General features: G+C 39.9%; 4 protein-coding genes across 5 annotated transcripts; 2 read left to right on the top strand and 2 right to left on the bottom strand.

The window, feature by feature from the left end:
• Window positions 1-412: 412 nt before the first annotated feature.
• LOC125190543 (vesicle transport v-SNARE 13-like) lies at window positions 413-3,050 on the bottom strand. Its single transcript, XM_048087872.1, has 6 exons — window positions 2,954-3,050; window positions 2,546-2,662; window positions 1,420-1,478; window positions 1,149-1,337; window positions 852-1,022; window positions 413-764 (listed from the first exon to the last, which is right to left on the bottom strand). The coding sequence occupies exons 2-6, from the start codon at window positions 2,637-2,639 to the stop codon at window positions 600-602; spliced, it is 678 nt and encodes a 225-aa protein (XP_047943829.1). The 5' UTR covers window positions 2,640-2,662; window positions 2,954-3,050; the 3' UTR covers window positions 413-599.
• A 257-nt stretch (window positions 3,051-3,307) lies between these two features.
• Window positions 3,308-4,831, top strand: LOC125186229 (probable xyloglucan 6-xylosyltransferase 5). The gene has a single exon (XM_048082581.1). The coding sequence runs from the start codon at window positions 3,400-3,402 to the stop codon at window positions 4,762-4,764; it is 1,365 nt and encodes a 454-aa protein (XP_047938538.1). The 5' UTR covers window positions 3,308-3,399; the 3' UTR covers window positions 4,765-4,831.
• Window positions 4,832-5,957: 1,126 nt separating this feature from the next.
• On the bottom strand, window positions 5,958-8,635 carry LOC125189244 (probable receptor-like protein kinase At5g61350). Its single transcript, XM_048086540.1, has one exon. It carries the CDS (start codon window positions 8,633-8,635, stop codon window positions 6,146-6,148), a length of 2,490 nt encoding a protein of 829 aa, XP_047942497.1. The 3' UTR covers window positions 5,958-6,145.
• Window positions 8,636-12,901: 4,266 nt separating this feature from the next.
• Window positions 12,902-14,300, top strand: LOC125187191 (transcription initiation factor TFIID subunit 8). 2 transcript variants are annotated; one of them, XM_048083731.1, is made up of 2 exons: window positions 12,902-14,013; window positions 14,152-14,300. In XM_048083731.1, exon 1 carries the CDS (start codon window positions 13,147-13,149, stop codon window positions 13,840-13,842), a length of 696 nt encoding a protein of 231 aa, XP_047939688.1. In that variant the 5' UTR covers window positions 12,902-13,146; the 3' UTR covers window positions 13,843-14,013; window positions 14,152-14,300. The 2 variants fall into 2 exon arrangements, with proteins under 2 accessions (XP_047939688.1, XP_047939687.1); XM_048083730.1 differs by having other exon boundaries at window positions 12,902-14,045.
• Window positions 14,301-19,069: the final 4,769 nt, after the last annotated feature.

Genomic DNA, 19,069 nt, shown 5'->3' with positions numbered 1-19,069 from the left:
TGAAATTTGAATAAAGCGTCTTACCAACCGAGTTACATTTAATTTATACTCATTCTGTTTCCTAAAAATAGAAATTCTTTCTTTTTTTTGGTATGTTTCCTGGAAATAGAAACTTAACCCCACAATCCGCTCTCCTCTTATTTCTTACTTTACCCATTTTTTTCTCTTTTGTTTTTACTTTATCAATTAGGCATTAAAATTCGTATCGTTTCTAAAGTTCCTATTTTTAGGAAACGGGAGGTGGTAAGTCTTATTTGCTTCAAAGCAAAGTACTAGTACTCCTACTTTGCTAACCAAGTTTTTTGTTCGCGGCCAAATAAGTCAAATCACTTTTTGACCCATATCAACTTTAATATTCACAATTATCCTGCTTTGAAACGTCGTCATTTTACAAAGAATACTAAAAATGAAGTAGTTATTGAAATGTTTGAAAGTGTCGTAAAAAATGAAAAATAAATCAAGAGTACTGATTTATTGTCGATCAAAACAACTCAGAGGATGAGATATACAATCAGATCAGTTTTGCGATAAAAATAAAACACACAATAATCCAAACCTCAGCATAGAGATGATAACCAAAAACATACATACTCTTGAAATCATGAAGACGAGCGGCGTGTCAACTTGAAGTAGAGAATCACAAATATGGCGATTACTAATAGCACAATGATAGTGCCGATGATATATTTGTTTCTGCTCATTCTTCTTGATATGTTGGTCAGAATCTTTTTGCTCCGCCCGATGTTATCATCCACCCCATGAAGCTGCAAAAAGTAGTCATACACATCATTTTATCTCGAGTAGACAGTTTCACCTAAAGGAGGCAGACCAGACACGAACACGAGCCTTACGGTGTTATGTGCCTGTAGGAGGGATTGGCGTTGCTGGTGCAAATCATGAAGAATTGAGACTCCGAGCTCCTCAGTTTCAAGCATTGTTTTCCGACCTTCCCTGATCCTGTCGCTCGACTTACCTAATCTTTCAGTTGTCATCAGTAGCCTTGCTCGCTGATCTGCTGACGCCTGGATAATCGAGCAATAAATTAGAACGCAGTTACATACCCGGGCTGAATACCGATATAAGCTAACTCGGGCGTAATTTTGAATGCTCCTTTAGCAATACTAGAAGAACAATGGAAAGATCAGTACCGTCAATGTGTCTGCCATTCCTGATTCCAACAAGTCATCCCGAGCTCCTTGGTTGGCATTACCCAACGTGATCCTTTTCACTTCTGATTTTAAATTGTTCAAATCTGTTTTGTACTCTCTCAGCTTGACAAGAAGCGTGGCTTTCACACTTGCGGACAAGCTCCTAGCTTCTAGATCCATTTTATGTATCTTGGATGTTAAGCACAAGTTGGACATTAGTATAGAGTCAAAGGGCATAAGGATCGTTATTCATATGAAGTGAACCAATTACCAGTGCATCAGCATCTTCTAATCCTCCTGCAACTTCGGATACTTTCTGCTTCTTTTGTTCTGTGATCGGGGACATTAAACCAATATCAGCAGCAAATGGAAGTGAATGAATTACATGCTTTAAGAGAACTATAGTCGAGTGTCTTAAACAAGAGATAAGCCCATCATCCGTGAAGTGATGGCTAATTGTTTGTAACACCTCCTAAGATATAAAAGCTTCAAGGACAGTCTAGCATATGGTTTTGACTGTGAAGGAAAACTAAAAACAACTTACAAAGCTACATCAGTCCTTGTCCAAATTAGCTTGAGATTGTCAACTGGAGGATTCCATTTTTGTCCCAAATATGATACAAATACTGGAATACTTAAATGGTAATTGCACTGTATGTAATAGATTACTGAAGCAACCAATGTTTCTAGATACTTTTTGCAGCTATTATTCATCAGCTTGCCTAAAAAAAAGATCATCATAAAATTGTGCACATGATATTTCCATTTTTCCTTTCCTATGCTCAACTATTCAAGCAGGTTAATGAGTTCTCTTTACAAAATGATTCTACTCAAATAATTGCAACGTTAAGTAAAATCCAAAAATCGGCAAATGGATCGAGTAGCCTCTCAACTTCTGCCTCTTGGTGTGATCTTAATTAAGAAAGTATTACAGGCATCCTGATCCACATCCTCAAACACTCCCCAATAGCATTTTCCCCCTAGATGAAGTTAAGAACCACCCAATCATCATGATAATAATACACCTTGATAAAGTCAATCTTAAACACCACGAACCAACTATCCTCCATTTGTGATAAATGAGTCCAGTTACATAGTGTTCTTTATGGGTACCATCACATATTATAGTGTTCTGATCCATTTTATTTTGTAATATTTCTTAAGTGAGTCCAGTCACATAGTTATATCAAACTGGCAATGTGATTATCATCCTAGATTCACCTAGAAGCAGCTGTCCTCTGAAAAAATGGTGTGCTATATGCCTTTTTTCATCATAGAGATGCACAGACATTAAAGATCAGACTTATCACTGGTTATCATGGCATAACAATCTAACTGATAAAACTGAATGTAAAGTCTAACAAGAAACTCAAAGATGACTGGAAATAGTGTCTCACCTCCATTAAGGACACTAGCTGCAGTAATCTTTTTCGAAAGATTAGCAGATATCTCACAGTATTGCCGCTCATATCCTTCAAATACCTGACTCATCTTTTGACCCTCAACAAAATCTCCTGCAATCCACAACAACAATGCTCAATTCCAAAAATAATCCTACGCCACACTGATTCTCATTTCAAATATTTCCACAGACATCCGATCAATAGCCATTATCAACTAATTCTAGTTTCTTAAAATTTTACTCCTCACTAATTCCGTCAATACCACTATCTACCAATCCTGCTCGCCAATTTTCAGATATCGCTCGCATCACTGATTCGATCGACATAAGCCATCAACCATTCGGAATTCGAGAATGTGAAATGAGGAGCGGCATTAAATTTCGATCAATCGAGACGATTTACCTTAGGTTGATCGGATCGCCGGAAAATAGCAGGCAATGATCGCAGGAAGCACTGTTGAATTTGATGGAACAATCTAAATGTGGAAGTGTGATTGCCCAATACAGCCCGGCCACGTCAAACTTGAAAAGACGAAAGTACCCTTACCGCTCCACGTCGGATGCACAAATTTCATTTATTCAGGTATAAATTTTACTTATATTAAGCTGAGAATCAATTATGAATTCAAACAACCCGCGCAGTCGCGCTCATTCCTCTCCTCCTCTCCATCATCATTCAATTTTCACAACAAACCCTCAAAAAGCCACCCTTCATTTCCCCAAAGTCCCAATCTACACATTCATGCGACCTGAATTTCTATGTTTCTGCATTCATGATTTCCTGCATTGCCATTTCTACACAAACAACAAACATACCGGCATTGAATCGGTGTTGATTCTTCCCAGCCAATGGCTGCGGATCCCACGCATTCCGCTCAGAAGCGGAGCTTCACAATTCTCCCCCAAACTACCTCCGATGACAGCGACGCCGCCGGCTCCCGCGGCCGCAACCTCCCGAAGGGACGGCGCGGCGATCGAAAATTCAGCAACATCAGAATAACAATCATCTGCGGATTCGTCACCATTCTCGTCCTCCGCGGCACAATCGGCCTCAGCAACCTCGTCTCCCTCGAAGCCGACGCCGAGAGCCGATACCTAATCGAAGAAACCAACCGAATCGTCTCCGCAATCCGCTCCGACGACGATCCGACCGATTCCGACGACGCTTCCTCCCAAAATTCCCCCAATTCCAGCTCAACCTTCAATTTAGGCCCTAAAATAAAAAATTGGGACCTAGACAAGAAGCTATGGCGTCGCCGGAACCCTCAGTTCCCGTACTTCATCAACGGCCGCCCCAAAATCTACCTCGTCACCGGCTCGCCGCCGAGCCCGTGCGAGAACTCCATCGGCGACCACTACCTCCTCAAGTTTCTCAAAAACAAGATCGACTACTGCAGGATCCACGGGATCGAGCTCGTTTACAACACCGCGCATTTGGATAAGGAGATGTCCGGCCACTGGGGGAAACTGCTCCAGATTCGGCAGCTGATGGTGGCGCACCCGGAGGCCGAGTGGATTTGGTGGATGGACAGCGACGCACTTTTTACGGATATGGTCTTCCAGATACCTTTTCATAGATACCGGAGTTCGAATATGATCATACACGGCTACCCAGACATGCTCTTTAAAGAGAAGTCGTGGATAGCCCTAAACACTGGCAGTTTTCTGTTAAGAAACAGCCAGTGGTCATTGGACTTACTGGACGCCTGGGCCCAAATGGGGCCCAGAGGCCGGCCTCGTGAGGAGGCTGGAAAAATCCTAACAAGTAGTCTAAAAGGGCGGCCTGCGTTGGAGGCGGATGACCAGTCTGCACTGATATACCTACTTATCTCCCAGAAGGAGCGATGGATGAAAATGGTGTCGATTGAGAGTTCGTATTGTTTACACGGGTTTTGGGAGAGTTTGGTGGACCGATACAAGGAGATGATGGAGAAGTACCGGCCGGGCTTTGGGGACGAGAGGTGGCCGTTAGTGACACATTTCGTGGGGTGTCGGACGTGTGGGAGAAATGGGGATTACCCGGTGGAGAGGTGCTTGAAGAGCATGGAGATGGCTTATAACTTTGCGGATAATCAGGTCTTGAATCTCTACGGTTTTAGGCATCGGGGATTGGTGAGCACTAATGTTAAGCGGGTTAGAAATGAGAGTGTTACACCTTTGGCGGATGTAGATAAGTTTGGTATTCGAAATTCTTTGCGCGGTAATAAAAGTTGACTAATTCACCAACTATTTCAAACCGTCATGTAAATTGTAACCGTAGTTTGTCGTTGGATTTTCAATCAAGCTTGAGTGTTGTGTAGGAATGGGAAAATGGCATTTCTCTTCTTGTAGTCGCTTTTGGGGTTATTTAAGAGGGACAATGTTTGTAGGTCAGACCAATCGGAGTAGTATGCTATCTTTACTTTATCTTAGCTTAGTCTTCACTGAATCTGGAAACATACGAAAATTTGGCAACATTGTATCTTCATAGGATATGGATCCTCTGATGTGCTGAAATGCACAGCAAGGCTGCTGCCTCTCACAAGGAAATAAAATAATCAAATATAATACTCCCTCCATCCCAGATAATTCGACCCAGTATTCCATTTCAGGCCGTCCCACATAATTTGTCCCACTTCACTTATACTATTTTTGGTAGTGGGCCTCATATTCCACTAATTCATTCATACTCACATTTTATTATAAAACTAATACTTTAAAAGTAGACGCATATCCCACCAACTTTTTCAACTCACTTTCCATTAGATTTCTTAAAGTCCGTGTCGGGTCAAAGTGTCTCAAATTATCTGGGACGGATGGAGTATTATTTTATTTCTTTGTGAGAGGCAGCAGCCCCTGCTATGCATTTCAGCACAGGATCCATATCCATCTTCATATTTGGATGATCGATTTCCAATGCATGACTGAATTGATTAATTTGTGAGAATCATAATATTGGAGTGGCAATTTTACAAAATCCATATGAGCTCAATTGAAATATAACCTTATGTAGTGGCTCACATTTAATTTGCATAAAGGAACAACGCGTACAGCCACGTGCTAACATACGCTGGCGCATTCAGATCCCTACTCATGATAGTGCTCGAGGAATGAAGGATAAGAAACATGAAGCAAGCTTTAGCATGGCCCTGAGCGAGCTTAATAAAAAGAAAGACAATATCACATCAATTGTGACCGAATCATGTCATGCAAGTGGTCTCTATTGGAAAGACGCGCTTATGAGAAAGAGCATGGAGATGGATAGATCATTATGACTATCTTTCGATCTTCTTGTCCTTTCTCATAAGCGCATATATCTTTCTAACTATATATGACACTTGCATTACATGTCTTTTTCTCGATCAAGGAAGAGAGGGGGATGAATTTTAGCTGGGAACGGAGGGAGTACTAAATTCCGCATGATCATCACACATCAATATTGCCAGATATTCAAAGTTAACAACTTAAATAAGATCATTAAACAATCTTCATGAAACATTTGAAGAAGATTGCATGAAATTACATAATTAGAAACTCCAAAGATACATCCTATGTTAAACAAAGAAAAAACACATGAGGTGAAGAAGATTGCATGAAACCAAAACCAAACTACACCTCATCTTGCATGACAACTCTCAAGAAACACAGGAGAAGCCCCAACCACCCCCGAATCATCGCTCATCATCCCCACCACCACCTCCCCCTCTCCCTCCCCTCCACCGCCACCAGTCTTCTTCTCCTCCGCCCCCTGCAGCTGCAGCGCGTACTCAATATTCCACAGCACATCCCCCATCGACGGCCGGTCCACCCCATACTCCGCAAGACACTTCTCCGCCGTCTCCACATACTTAATCAGCGAGTCCTTCCCAATCGTGCCCGCAATCACCGGATCCACGATCTTCTCCGTCTCCCCCCTCGCGTGCTGCTGCTTCGCCCACTCCGCCAGATTCACCTGCTCCCGCGGCAGCGCCGGGTCCAGCGCCGCCCTCGCGCACAGCACCTCGAACAGCACCACCCCGAACGAGTACACGTCCGACTTCTCCGTCAGCTGCTGCCTCCTGAAGTACTCCGGGTCCAGGTACCCGAAGCTCCCTTTCACCGCCGTGCTAACATGCGTCTGGTCCAGCGACGCCGGCCCCACCTTCGACAGCCCGAAATCGGACACCTTAGCCAGCAGATTCTCATCTAGAAGGATGTTTGTAGTCTTGACGTCGCGATGAATGATTCCCTGGGTTGACCCAGTGTGGAGGTAATGCAGGCCTTTCGCTGCGCCTATGCATACCTCCAGCCTCTGCCTCCACGTCAGTGGAGGCAGAGCCGCGGGGCCGTACAGGTGGTCCCGCAGCGGGCCGTTGGACATGTACTCGTAGACAAGAATCATCTCTGACTGCTCGTCGCAGTAGCCAATGAGAGATACTAAATGTCTGTGCCTCAGCTTCGACAAAAGCTGGATCTCTGTCTGGAACTCGTTGATCCCCTGAGCGGAAGACGGATTGCCTCTTTTTATGGCGAGCTTGGTGGCTCCGCCATCGATCTCGCCTAGGTATACCTTTCCGAAACCACCAACTCCAACGACTGATTTCTCGTCGAAATTCTTGGTTGCCTCCTTGAGCTCGTTCAAGCTGAAGAACCTCCCGAGCTGGTTGAGGCCGCCGGAGATGGTGGAGAAGGTCGTGCTCTTGCTCTTGCTCGACATGAAGCTGCATTGGCTGGAGTTGAGCGGGAGCAGCCACGACGAGAACGTCTTCTGCTTCTCGTACCCTCTCGGCTTCCTGCACCATCGGAAAGAGGCAAAAAGGAGCAGAAGCGACGCTACCGCACCTAGCGCTAGCCCGACACCCGCCGCGACTCTCATCACGGAGCTCTGCCCGTGTTTCTTCCCATCCGCAGAGAAAAGTCCGTCGAGACTGCCGGCGGAGTTGCTCATCTTCATCACCTCGAGGCCGTTTAAAATGGCGTTGGGGAGGGCGGAGATGACGTTGGAGGTGGGCCCCACCTGGACTACGACGCTCCCGTTGGTGATGGCGGAGGCGTTGAGCACGAAGTCCTTGTAGTAAGGTATCGCTAGGCCGGAGGTGAGAGCGGAGAGGTCGAAATTGGCGGCGCCGGTGATTCCGTTTATGTAGACGTTAAAGTAGAGCTCGTTGAGGCCTTTGCTGACTATATCGCAGAAATGGAGCCTGATTAAATACGAGAAGCTTGGATCAACGCTCATTTTCCAAGTCAGGTTGAAATTCGGATCGGCGGTGGAGGAGTCCGCCATCTGATCCGCCGTCGCGTAGACGGAATACGGGGCGGTGAGAGGGGTGGCGCCGCCCTTGGGGTAGGTGATCGTGTCGGTGGGGACGGACACGTTCCTGGCGCCCTCCGGGAGGGCGAGGTACGCGTCCGAGGGGAGCCAGGTCCGGGAGAGGGTGTCGTTTTTGGGGGTGACGAGGTGGCCGCCGACGTTGAGGCGGTAGGAGACTTCTAAGGAGTGTTTGTTGACGCCGGAGAATTCGCCGGCGGGAGACACGGCGGCGGCGGTGTCGGGGATGAGGTCGTCCGGGGCGGAGACTAGCTCGATGGCGTTGATGAAGGCGGCGGAGTTTTTCATGGGGGAGAATTTGAGGGTGAGCTTGTCGGAGGTGGCGTTGATGAGGTATTCTTTGATGATGGTTTTGGAGGTGGCGGCGGAGAAGCCATGCAAAAGGACGGTGTCGTCGGTGGTGACGGTGAAGGTGGCGGAGGTGAGGTTGTAGGTGGGGTGGGGGAGGGGGTAGAAGTGGAGGCGGATCCAATGGAGGCCGGGTTTGGAAATCAGGAATCGGTACATGGAGAGGTGGTGGAAGATTCTGGCGGTGGCGTACAACGACGGCGAAGAGATGTTGGGAAGAGAAGCTAGAATGTCTTCATCGGTGGATAGGTAGGAGGAGGATTGGGGGTCGGATTTGAAGGCTCTGCCGTCGTCGAGAGGGGTGGAATCCGGTGATCCGCAGTTGATGAGGTAGTTATCGGCGGGGGTGAAGGAGGAGGAGGAGGGTTTTGCGGCGGCGTTGGTGAGGAGGAGGAGGAGGAGGAGGAGGAGGAGGGGGATGGGAATGGGAATGGGAGGAGGGCGGGCCATTTTGGCGGTGGTGTGAAAAGAGTTGGTTTAGTTTATGAGAGAGTAGAAATGGGAGTGTTTTTTAGAGGTGGGAATGATTGTTGGGAGCATGTTGGGAGAACGTGCAATCTTGTAATCACAAAACAAGGGTTGTTTAATTTCAAGAGAAGACTTTCTTTGTGTTATGAAGGAATCAAAGACAGTTTATTGGATTGCATTTTTAATCAATTGGAATGGAATATATGGAAATTGAGAAATTCAAACGCGTATCCAGCTGGGAAGAGATAAAGGATTAGTTTATGATTTGACTTGTTAGGTTTCATCTTCTATGGTGTAATCTCAAATTTTGTTGAGGACAAAGAGCCACATTCGATGCCGGGAATTGGGTTTAATTTTGTAGATAGTATATCTCAACGACTCTTTGTAATATTAGTTAGTATATAGTATTAGTGTGATTTAGGTATTACAGTTATTAATGGTTCATAATTCTTATGTTTTCACATCATTTTATCAACTCAAGTACATAAAAATCAAGCATAACCTATTTTCCCACTCATCTACGCATTTGTTAGAGATTGTATTAAAAAAGAAACATTTGTGAGCAATTCTAATTTTTTCCAGACTCGATTATAAGAAATTGCTTGACTTTATAAAAGAAAGTGGATAAAAAAAAGTTAGTGGAATACGAGTATATTAGTTTTATAATAAAACGTGAATGAAATGATTTAGTTGGATCTGAAGTCAACTTGTCAAAAATAGTAAAAGTATATTTAATGGCATACAAATGAAATAGTATTAGATTTTTAGATTTTGACATTAAATTTTTCAATTTAATATTTTTTGTATTAAATTTTTATATTTTTATGTAATTTTCGATTTTTCAGATCAGATTTCGTAATTCAAATTTTGATTATTCGAATTCAGAGATTTAGATAATGTATATCGGATCGGATTTATTTTTCATAAAATTTCAGATTTTCTGATCAGATCGGATTTTTCTCCGAACGCTCACCCCTACATCAAATGTTACAATGTGCTACAAATCAAAATAACTAGTAACCCACAATGATTATTTTAAAAAAACACCATTTTTTTTAAAAGCATCTTAAAAACAATGAACATATAGACAATTTTTACCGACTTATACACGTAACACACGTGAGTTGGGGCAGCACCTGGGCAGATTCAAATAAATGCAAGATCTAGTAGCTACAAAACTATAGGCTTTCAAACATAAAATTGTTTCTAGATACATAAATTTGTCCTTCAGTTTTTATGTGTGGCTCCAAAGAGAGAGACTCATGCATTCATATGGCTTCCTAAAATGCAATTGAAGTACGATTTTGCTCATCAATGCGAAAACAACACAACGTCACGCTGTAACAAAATTTTCCTTACATTTTCCCTGAATCATGGTGAATCTTTGTCCACAGTGACTGCTCTGTTTATCTAAAAATGGTACTCTATAAATGAACATGCCAGAAAATGATGATCATTTTAAGTAGGGATAATTTCTTACTAATGTTTTTATTGCATTAAAATAATACTCCCTCCGTCTCAAGATAAGTGACCTACTTCTTTTGGGCACGGGATTTAAGGAATGGTATTTAAATAAGTTAAAGTGGAGAGAGTAAAGTATAAGAGAGGAAAAAGTAGAGGAGAGAAAGAGAGAATAAAGTAGTGGAAAATAAAGTAAGAGAGATGACTTTTTGCTAAAAATGGAAATAGGTCACTTATAGTGGGACATCCCAAAAAGGAATACAAGTCACTTATCTTAGGACGGAGGGAGTATAATTTTTTGGGTGCTTTCTTCCCCTGGATTCACTTTATGCTAAAATCAAAATAACAAACTCTTTTTACTGTGACAGTAGTAAAACGGCTCAAAAAAGTAGAACTTAACTTTATTTGATTCCTGCTGCCAAGCAAAAAAAAAACATTTTGTTTTTAGAAGTATTTGAAAATCACTTTATGCTACTACATTTTACTATTCCAGTGTGATGAATAGTTGTTACTTATATTGAGCAAATTTCATTTACATTGACCATTTTTACAAAGAATCCAAATAGATAAGGGTGACATAAATTTAAGAAAGTCTTAATACTATTTCCTTCAGGTAGATGAAATGCAACTGTATTACACACACATGTTACATACCTATATTTATGCAGAAGTGAAGTTCTACTGAACAAGAGTAAAAGTTAAAATTGGTCTTAAACATATGGTCATTTTATATTTTTGGTGTTAAACATTATCTTTTAGATTTTTTGGTTCTGAACATATAGAAATTTGATCATTTTGGTCATCCGTTAATATTTCTGTTAAAAACTAACGGTCAATGAGTTTAATCCCGATTTTGACCAAATTAAACTTTTAATTTTAATTTTTTACCCCCTAATTAATTCCCTAATTATTTTTATAAATATTCTAAACCCATCATCACCACCCCCGAAGAGCGAACACGATCCACTCCTGCTTCTTCGCCACTCCAGAAAAAACCCACCAAAACCATGGGGTTGTGCCGCTGATGCTGCGGCGGCGGAATGTGGTGTGGATTTTGGGGATTCTGAGCTGGTGGTAAATTGTGGTGGAGCGACATTTCTAGCCCTAACATATTAGGCTGCAAATTTGAGTAAATCCCACTCGATTCCATCCAAAAACTTAAAAAGATCCAATTTTTCACATAAATATAGCGTCAAACTAGGAAATTAAGAACAATGAATGGAACAAATAGTGATTGACCAGATTCTTGATTGATGCTGACCGCGTTTCTAATTCAGTATTGTGATAAGTAGAAAAGATCAAGAAAAGGGGAAGATAAGGAGAAGTGGTTTTGGTAGTACGAAATCAGGGGAATGCGATATGTATAGAAGGGGAGAATCGGAAATCATCATAATGTGGGCGTTTGTGGAGAAATCAGGGTAAGGAGCAGACGGTTTTGGTGGAAGAGAGAAAAACAACTATTTGCCCATGGTGACGATGGGTTTAGAATATTTATAAAAATAATTATGGAATTAATTAGGGAGTAAAAAATTAGAATTAAAATTAGGAAGAGAGAAAAACAACTATTTGCCCATGGTGACGATGGGTTTAGAATATTTATAAAAATAATTATGGAATTAATTAGGAAGTAAAAAATTAGAATTAAAAGTTTAATTTGGTTAAAATCGGGATTAAATCTGTTGACTGCTAGTTTTTAACGGAAATGTTGACGGGAGGACCAATTGTAATCCGATTTGAAATGTGCAGAACCAATTGTGATCCGAATTGAAATGTGCAGGACCAAAAAATCCAAAAGATAATGTTTAGAACAAAAAACGTAAAATAACCATATGTTCAGGACTAATTTTGGCATTTACTTACTAAACAATATAGCAAAAAATTAAATTTTTAGGACATTGTGCCGATTCTGCTGTGTCATTGCTTAGGACTTTTATGGCAATTTCTTCTTGATATCTTGGTGGTATATGAGCTTAATTAAGTAAAATGCAAGTTGGGCTTTGATTGAAAACAAATGGGCAAACATAATCGGTATAAGAATTCGAAAGGGACTTTGTTAGATTATTGACTTACCACATTTTTTACCAATAGGAAAGCTTGAGATCGACTGAAGCCCATGAAATAAATTTTGCGTGCTCCATTTTATCAGACCCTTGCATGCATGGGCCGTGTTAGGGTCTAGTTAGTCAAGACTCTTTATTTCAGTTTCTTTGTGGAGTTGAGTTGATGGTGACAAGAAGAGGGCAGCTATATATTTCAACTTTTATCATTCATAATAGCCTGAATGTTAATTTTTTTTCAATTTATAATTTTAACTTTGATAAAAAAAAATCAATTTTTTCACTTTATAACTTTAACCTATCAATAGAAAACGATATAGTTCATCCCACATCATCAAAATGTGATAATATCCAATGAAAATGTTTCAAGAGTGAGAAATACATGAGTTTTCCACTTTCGTTCGTTTTCGTTTATTTTGATATGAAAAATTATGGATTCATATTGTAATTGAAGAGAAAGGAAAGGAAATTTACGTGACATTTTTTCTTATGTGAATATGAACAATAATCTACCTCATTTTACTTTTCATAACACCCACACACACTTCTGGTATATCAAAATTGAATTAAAGTTGAATATAATCAGCCACAAACTTTCAATCTTTCATTAACCAAAAATAGGTGATCACTCCTCTATTTTTATTTAATTCTACTAATTAATCCCCAGTTAAATTATTTAATCTCGAAAAATAATTACTGTAATTAATTATTATACGAATAAATACAAAGTTTCCCCAACAGCCTCCGAAACCCTCGGCCTCGCTAAATTACGCCCAATCCGCGGCCGCCACCACCGCCTTCTGCATCTCTAATAACATTCACCACCGCGTCCGCCGCCACTAAAAGGCGCCTCTAGTTGTTTTTCTCCCGCAACCATCAAGCCTTCCACCACCGGCTCCCGTTATGATGGAGTGGTTGCAATATAGAAGTATTTAGTTTCCCCCTTATTTACACCACGGAAATTCGCGAAGATCGATGCGAGAAGATAAAATCTGCGCCGCCACAGCGGCGCCGGACTTCTCATTTACCCTAGCACGAGTGGCGGTGGCGCAGATCTGTCAATCGATAGGCTACAAAGGAGCCGAGATGCCGGCACTCGAAGCCCTAACCGACATCGCCACCAGGTATTTGAAAGCGATTGCCAAATTAAGCGCGGAATCCGCCAATTCGAGTGGGCGCACGGAATCAAACCTCTTCGACATCGCCGCCGCGATCGAAGATTTGGCATCGGTGCAAGGATTCGACGGCTCGTGGAGAGTGCGATCACGATCGGTGTGGAGGTCAGCCGCGATTAGGGATTTGATCAAGTGCGTGAAGCACATGGATCAAATACCGTTTGCTCAGCCGTCGCCGCCGATGATGAGCTGCTCCGGTGTAGGTAGAGTGTTGAATATTAGGGATAATAGATTGTGGTACAATGAGGGGAAACTGAAGCACGTGCCGCGGTGGCTGCCTGCGGTGGAGGTGCGCGTAGAGGAGGAGGAGAAGAGGCGAGGGGAAGTGATGTGGGAGGAGAGTTTGGAAAGGGAAGAGGCGGTGAATTTGGGGAGCACTGAGATGAAGAAGTTGAAAAGGGAATGCTATGATGAAGATGTGGAACAAGTGCTGGTGAAGAGAGGGAAAGTCAGATTCAAAATTGGGAATGTTGGAAAATTTAAGGTTAATGGGTGAAAACAACGACGGTAGCGGCGGAGGGGAGGAAGAAGACGGTGGCTGCTAAAGCAACATCGATTTTTCCTTGCTGAATTGGGGTTCTTACAGTTTAATTCAACACCATTGAAAAAATAGGATTTTGTCAAAAAAAAAAAGAAGAGATTTGGGGACAGAATTGCTGTTTGAATGGTACATACTGCATATCAAATTATTTCAATTTGGTGAGTTGATGTGGAATTGGGTTATGTTTTCAAATTGATGTTTTTGTTATTCATATGCTACGTATTGTTGTCCAATGCATATAACATTTTTTTTTAATTAATGCAGGTTTTGGACGAAATTGGATGGGCATGGTAGAATTTCATTTTTTTATATGATGGAGTATAACTTTTTTAAGGATCCAATGATATACATTTGATAAATATTCAATGCGTTGAAGAATCTAAATCCATGTTTATATAGGTGTTATTTTTGAATTTGTATTCGATGTGGTATAAACTCCATACGAATATTATCGATGTTCACATAATTAACTGTTGCCTTGAAAAAGGCTTGGGCTACTAGCCAGTTCTTTTGGGGAGGTGAATATATATCTTGAGTATAGCTAATTTATGAATCAACACATTTTATTATCTCGAAAAGTGTTTGTAGTAGTATTAGTTACTTAGATACTCTCTTCCCACTCAAATGTCCACGTTCATGTGCGAATAGGAGTCTCGTTTTTCCATTTTAGTCCATGCGCAAATAAGAGTCTCGGTTCATTTTTTTTAATAAATGGTAATAGGGTCTCACCTTCTACTAATTCATTCAACTCACATTTCATTTAAAACTAATATATACAAGTGAGATCTCTGTTCTACTTTTTTTTCCATTCACATTTCTTAACATTTCTTAAAACTCGTATCACCCACAAATGAGATTCCTAATTGTAGATGGAGGGAGTATTTTATAGGGGACGAAGTGAGTATAAATGAAGCAAAAAACTGTAACTATAGACGGAGAGGATTGAGAAGTGAAAAGACATTCAAAATCATTTTAAAAATCTCTCTTGATGACTCTTCGCATACTAGTGGGTCGCTAGGACTGCTCTGGACTGGGTTCTTAGCCCAGCTGGTCGTTGGGTGCGTACCCACCGACTTGCTTGTTTAGCATAGCTCTTTGCTTATTCTCCATAACTTTCTTATTCAAACTCTGATTAAGGTGTGCAAAGTACTCGTGCTAAACTCTTTCGAAGACGAAGATCGGATAACCTAATCTAAAATTTGAATTATCTTCGTGTTTCTTTTACTTGAAATATGTTCGTGTTTCCTTTACTTTTTATTCATTATTCAAATATTTTCTTTTGAATCCACTTCTTCAATTTCATATCCTCAACCTCTAACAGTTTGATATTCATCAGCATAATTTAGCGAGGGCTAAAAGTAATTTGTAACAATTTCATCAAATTTAACAATTAAAAAGTTAGTTTAATAAGGACTTGAGCCGTCCCACATCCACTTGTGTCAGTCTGCCCATATTAGTAATTGAATATACAGAATAATGTACAGTTGAATTTGGGCTCTATCTAAAATCAACAATAATTGAAAGCCAATTGGTGGAATGTTCGATGTTTTATCATTTGTGCAATATATATCCTATATGTGCATTATTCGATTGAATACTTTATAATAAATCAACATAGATCGATGATTATGCGATTATTATGATATGATGTAGTAGAATACAGTATATTTCAATAGTTGGTTGGATAATCCAAATGCTGTTTGCTATTTTATGTCTTGACTTTCTCCTACACAAACAAAATGAGTTGTACATCAACTGAAATATTATCCCAGAAATTTTGTTGGTTTTATGTTATAACCAAAAAAAGCAATAAAACAATCGGATACAAATAAAACTACGTGGTTTTGATCAGACAATGACATGCATCTCAACTTTTTTATATTATTGATTTTGTGTGGATGGAAATATCACACAGGAAATTCAACTGTCAAGTGGTAGATGTATTTTTCGATGCCAAAAATAATTTATCAGGCTTCAATAATTTGTTTATTAAAATTTCAGACTAAATTAAAAGCTACCATTATTTTAATTTATGAAGCTAAATGAGTGTATTTTTCTTATAAATATTAGTACTACATTACTTCACTCCCAAAAGGTATCATTCAAAAAGTAAAACTACTAAGTAGGAGAATATTTCTTTTGTTAATCGTAGAACTCAACCCAAAAAAGTAATAATAATAATAATAATAATAATAATAATAATAATAATAATAATAATAATAATAGCAGCAGCAGCAGCAGTAGTATTAGTATTAATTTTTATGTATTTTTATTTTAAGACTTTTAACTGAGATTACTATACTTTTTTTATTTTACAATTCAAATACATCTTCGATCCTACTAACCTATTGGATTTTATAAGTGATCGAGATAAAAATGTAGTAGTACTTCATTGTTTGAGATAATTGGAATCTAATTGGATTTTAGAGCATCCACAGTGCCGGCTAGCCAACCGGCTAGTCGATTCGCGTCGCTAGCCGGTCGGCTAGCTGAACCATTGCAAGCGGCCAGCCCGAAATCGGCGAGAAAATCGGCGTGGGCTGGCCGATTGGCTGGGGCTGGCTAGACCTGCCCACGGTTCATGAATCGGCGGTTTCGGTTCGGAACCGCCGGTTCCGGTTTTGGGAAATATGGAACCGGAACCGAACCGTGAGGCTGTTTCAAGGTTTCGGTTTCGGTTCGAAAACCGGCGGTTTCGGTTTTGGTTCGGAACCACCGGTTTTCGGACGGTTTGTAGCGGTTTAGGTTCGGTTTCGCAGTTTTACGGTTTTTTTCCGTTAATTTTTTTTTTGCTATATAGTTTGAAATTATAAAATAAATTGGAACAAGGAAATGGATAGTTTAAATTGAGAGATTGAAGAGAGAAATTCTTGTTAGCACTAAAATGAGGTGAGTGTAAGTAAGGATAGAGAGGAGTATTTAATATAGATAAAAATAGAGAGAAATGAGATCCAATTTGAATTTAAAATCAACATTTAAGAATAAATAAATAAATAAAAATAAAAGAAATGGTGTTTTGTGCAATCAATTTTAAATAGTGCAGCCATCGCCCACCGTCAACCAATCAATTTTGAAGACTCAACTAATCAATTTTGAAGACTACAACATTAACCAATGTTAATTTATTATACTTTATTTAAAATAATCAATTCTCCTAAGTTTATTAAAAAATGTTGGATAAATATTTATTAATAATTATCCATACTCCATAGATTCCATACGTAAAAAATGTGTTAATTAATAAAATCGGAAATAGTATTATAAAGTTATTACCATTAACCATACAACACAGACTTCATCTTGTAATTTAGTTATTTTTATTTTATTATCTTTTATCTTATGTTTTTCAAATTACCATCCAGTTTTACCAAATAGTATTATAAAGTTATTTTTGCTACAAAATTTTGTCCCACATTATTGTTTCTACGGATATTACCAAATCTAAAAATGAAAGTTATTTATATAAGAGTATAAAACTCATAAACCGGATCATTCAGCAATGTTTTATATAATGGAGTATAGTTTTAATATAAGGATTAACTATGTTTAAATTTATCATTGCGTTGGCGGTCCGGAACCGGCGGTTCGGTCGCGGTTTCGGTTCGAAAAATTTGAAACCCGAACCGAACCACGGTTCTAAAATTCACGGTTTCGGTTCGGCATATTTTTTGCGGTTTCGGTTCGGAACCGTAAATCGCCGGTTACGGTTTCGATTTTAACCGCCGGTTCGGTAAACCTTGGGCGCTCTAGCGCTGCCGCCATTGTGACGTGCCGATCGGCCAGCGCCCTTTTACGTTTTTTTTTTTTTTTTTTTTTTGAAAAAAAAACCTATATAAACGCAATTTTAATTACATTTTCATTTGCACCACTTGTTTTAACGAGTTTTCTCTCTCTCTCTAAATTTCTGTACAAGAGCATCATCGAGCGATGAGTAACGCGGGTGGTAGCAGTGGTGGTAGTGGTGGGGATGGTGGTGGTGGTGGGGATGCCGAGGAGTACGAACGGCAGATGAACGAACTATGGAGGCCTACATGAACCGCGAGATGGAGCGGTACATGCGAAGGGTGGAACAGCAGGCGATACATCGCCCTCCACCGATTGTCCACCACCAAGCAGTGATTGATAAGGGTCCAACGCGTTTGTGGGATGTCAAATGCGTTTCCCAAATAATGTACGCCTGCATTATCATGCACAACATGATGTCGAAGACGAAGGCGTACAACCGACTAGTTGGGCCAATGATGATGAAGCCGGTCCAAGCCACGGAACGGCCACCCCTAGCGTACGACGTGGGGTACCTCTCGATGAAGTCGGCCGCCTCAAGGAATATGCCGACATGCGCCAAGTGGATGCTCATATTCAACTCCAAAAGGATATAATTGAAGAGTTGTGGGCACGGAGGACTGCACGGCGATAGTTTTTTTTCTTTATTATGTAATTTTTTTTTATCTATGTACCTTTTTTTTAATGCAATTAATGAATTTTCCCGTATATGTCTCGTAAATTTAATTCCGTAATTTAATCGTAATTTAATTCCGTAAATGTAGTATTTTTTGAATTATTTGTATTGCGGCCTAAATCTGATGTGACAGGTGAATTTTTAGTGCTGCTGACGTGGCAGAGAGAGAGAGTGGCTGGCCTATGACTGGCCTATTGCCATTGTGGATGTTCTTGTAAGGAGAGAGACACCACACAAATTATTGTCCACAAGTATAGGGTATATATGTATGATCAAATAGAAACCTTCAATTCCATGTTATTTATAATAATACATCTTCTGATAATGCATTTTATGTATCTTTCTGATAATTGTAATCTATATTTCAATTATTATTTTTTTATAACAACGTAATTATCATAGAAACACAAATAATGGTTCAATTGAATTTAACATATGTGGCAGTTGTATATAGTCACCTCAGTTGTAAGATATAATCAACCGTTCGTCTAAAAAACAATAAAATGTTATTGAATTTTGATTGCAATTTTAAATTCAAAAAATCAAAAAGCACCTTTTTCAGATTAAATGAATTGTGTGTTATAAAGAAAACTAAAATTATACTCAAATTTTGTTTTCTAAAATATCGCAGGACTTAAAATTAATAAATTGATTTACAGGAACTAATAATATTGAATCATTTTCCCTTGCTGGCCTCAATTATAAGAAAATTATTATTTTTTG

The sequence above is a fragment of the Salvia hispanica genome, chromosome 5 (assembly GCF_023119035.1).
Source record: "Salvia hispanica cultivar TCC Black 2014 chromosome 5, UniMelb_Shisp_WGS_1.0, whole genome shotgun sequence".
In the NCBI taxonomy this organism is placed as follows: Eukaryota; Viridiplantae; Streptophyta; class Magnoliopsida; order Lamiales; family Lamiaceae; genus Salvia; species Salvia hispanica.
This window is presented reverse-complemented; position numbering and strand designations above follow the sequence as displayed.

Bases quoted from the DNA above. Each gene is read 5' to 3' on its own strand.
- LOC125190543 (XM_048087872.1), bottom strand. From the start codon at position 2,639: ATGAGTCAGGTATTTGAAGGATATGAGCGGCAATACTGTGAGATATCT. The intron at 1,338-1,419 runs GTAATTGGTTCA...TTAACATCCAAG, and splicing joins TAGAAGATGCTGATGCACTG to ATACATAAAATGGATCTAGA. The intron at 765-851 runs GTAAGGCTCGTG...TACTTTTTGCAG, and splicing joins TCCTACAGGCACATAACACC to CTTCATGGGGTGGATGATAA.
- LOC125186229 (XM_048082581.1), top strand. From the start codon at position 3,400: ATGGCTGCGGATCCCACGCATTCCGCTCAGAAGCGGAGCTTCACAATT.
- LOC125189244 (XM_048086540.1), bottom strand. From the start codon at position 8,635: ATGGCCCGCCCTCCTCCCATTCCCATTCCCATCCCCCTCCTCCTCCTC.
- LOC125187191 (XM_048083731.1), top strand. From the start codon at position 13,147: ATGCGAGAAGATAAAATCTGCGCCGCCACAGCGGCGCCGGACTTCTCA.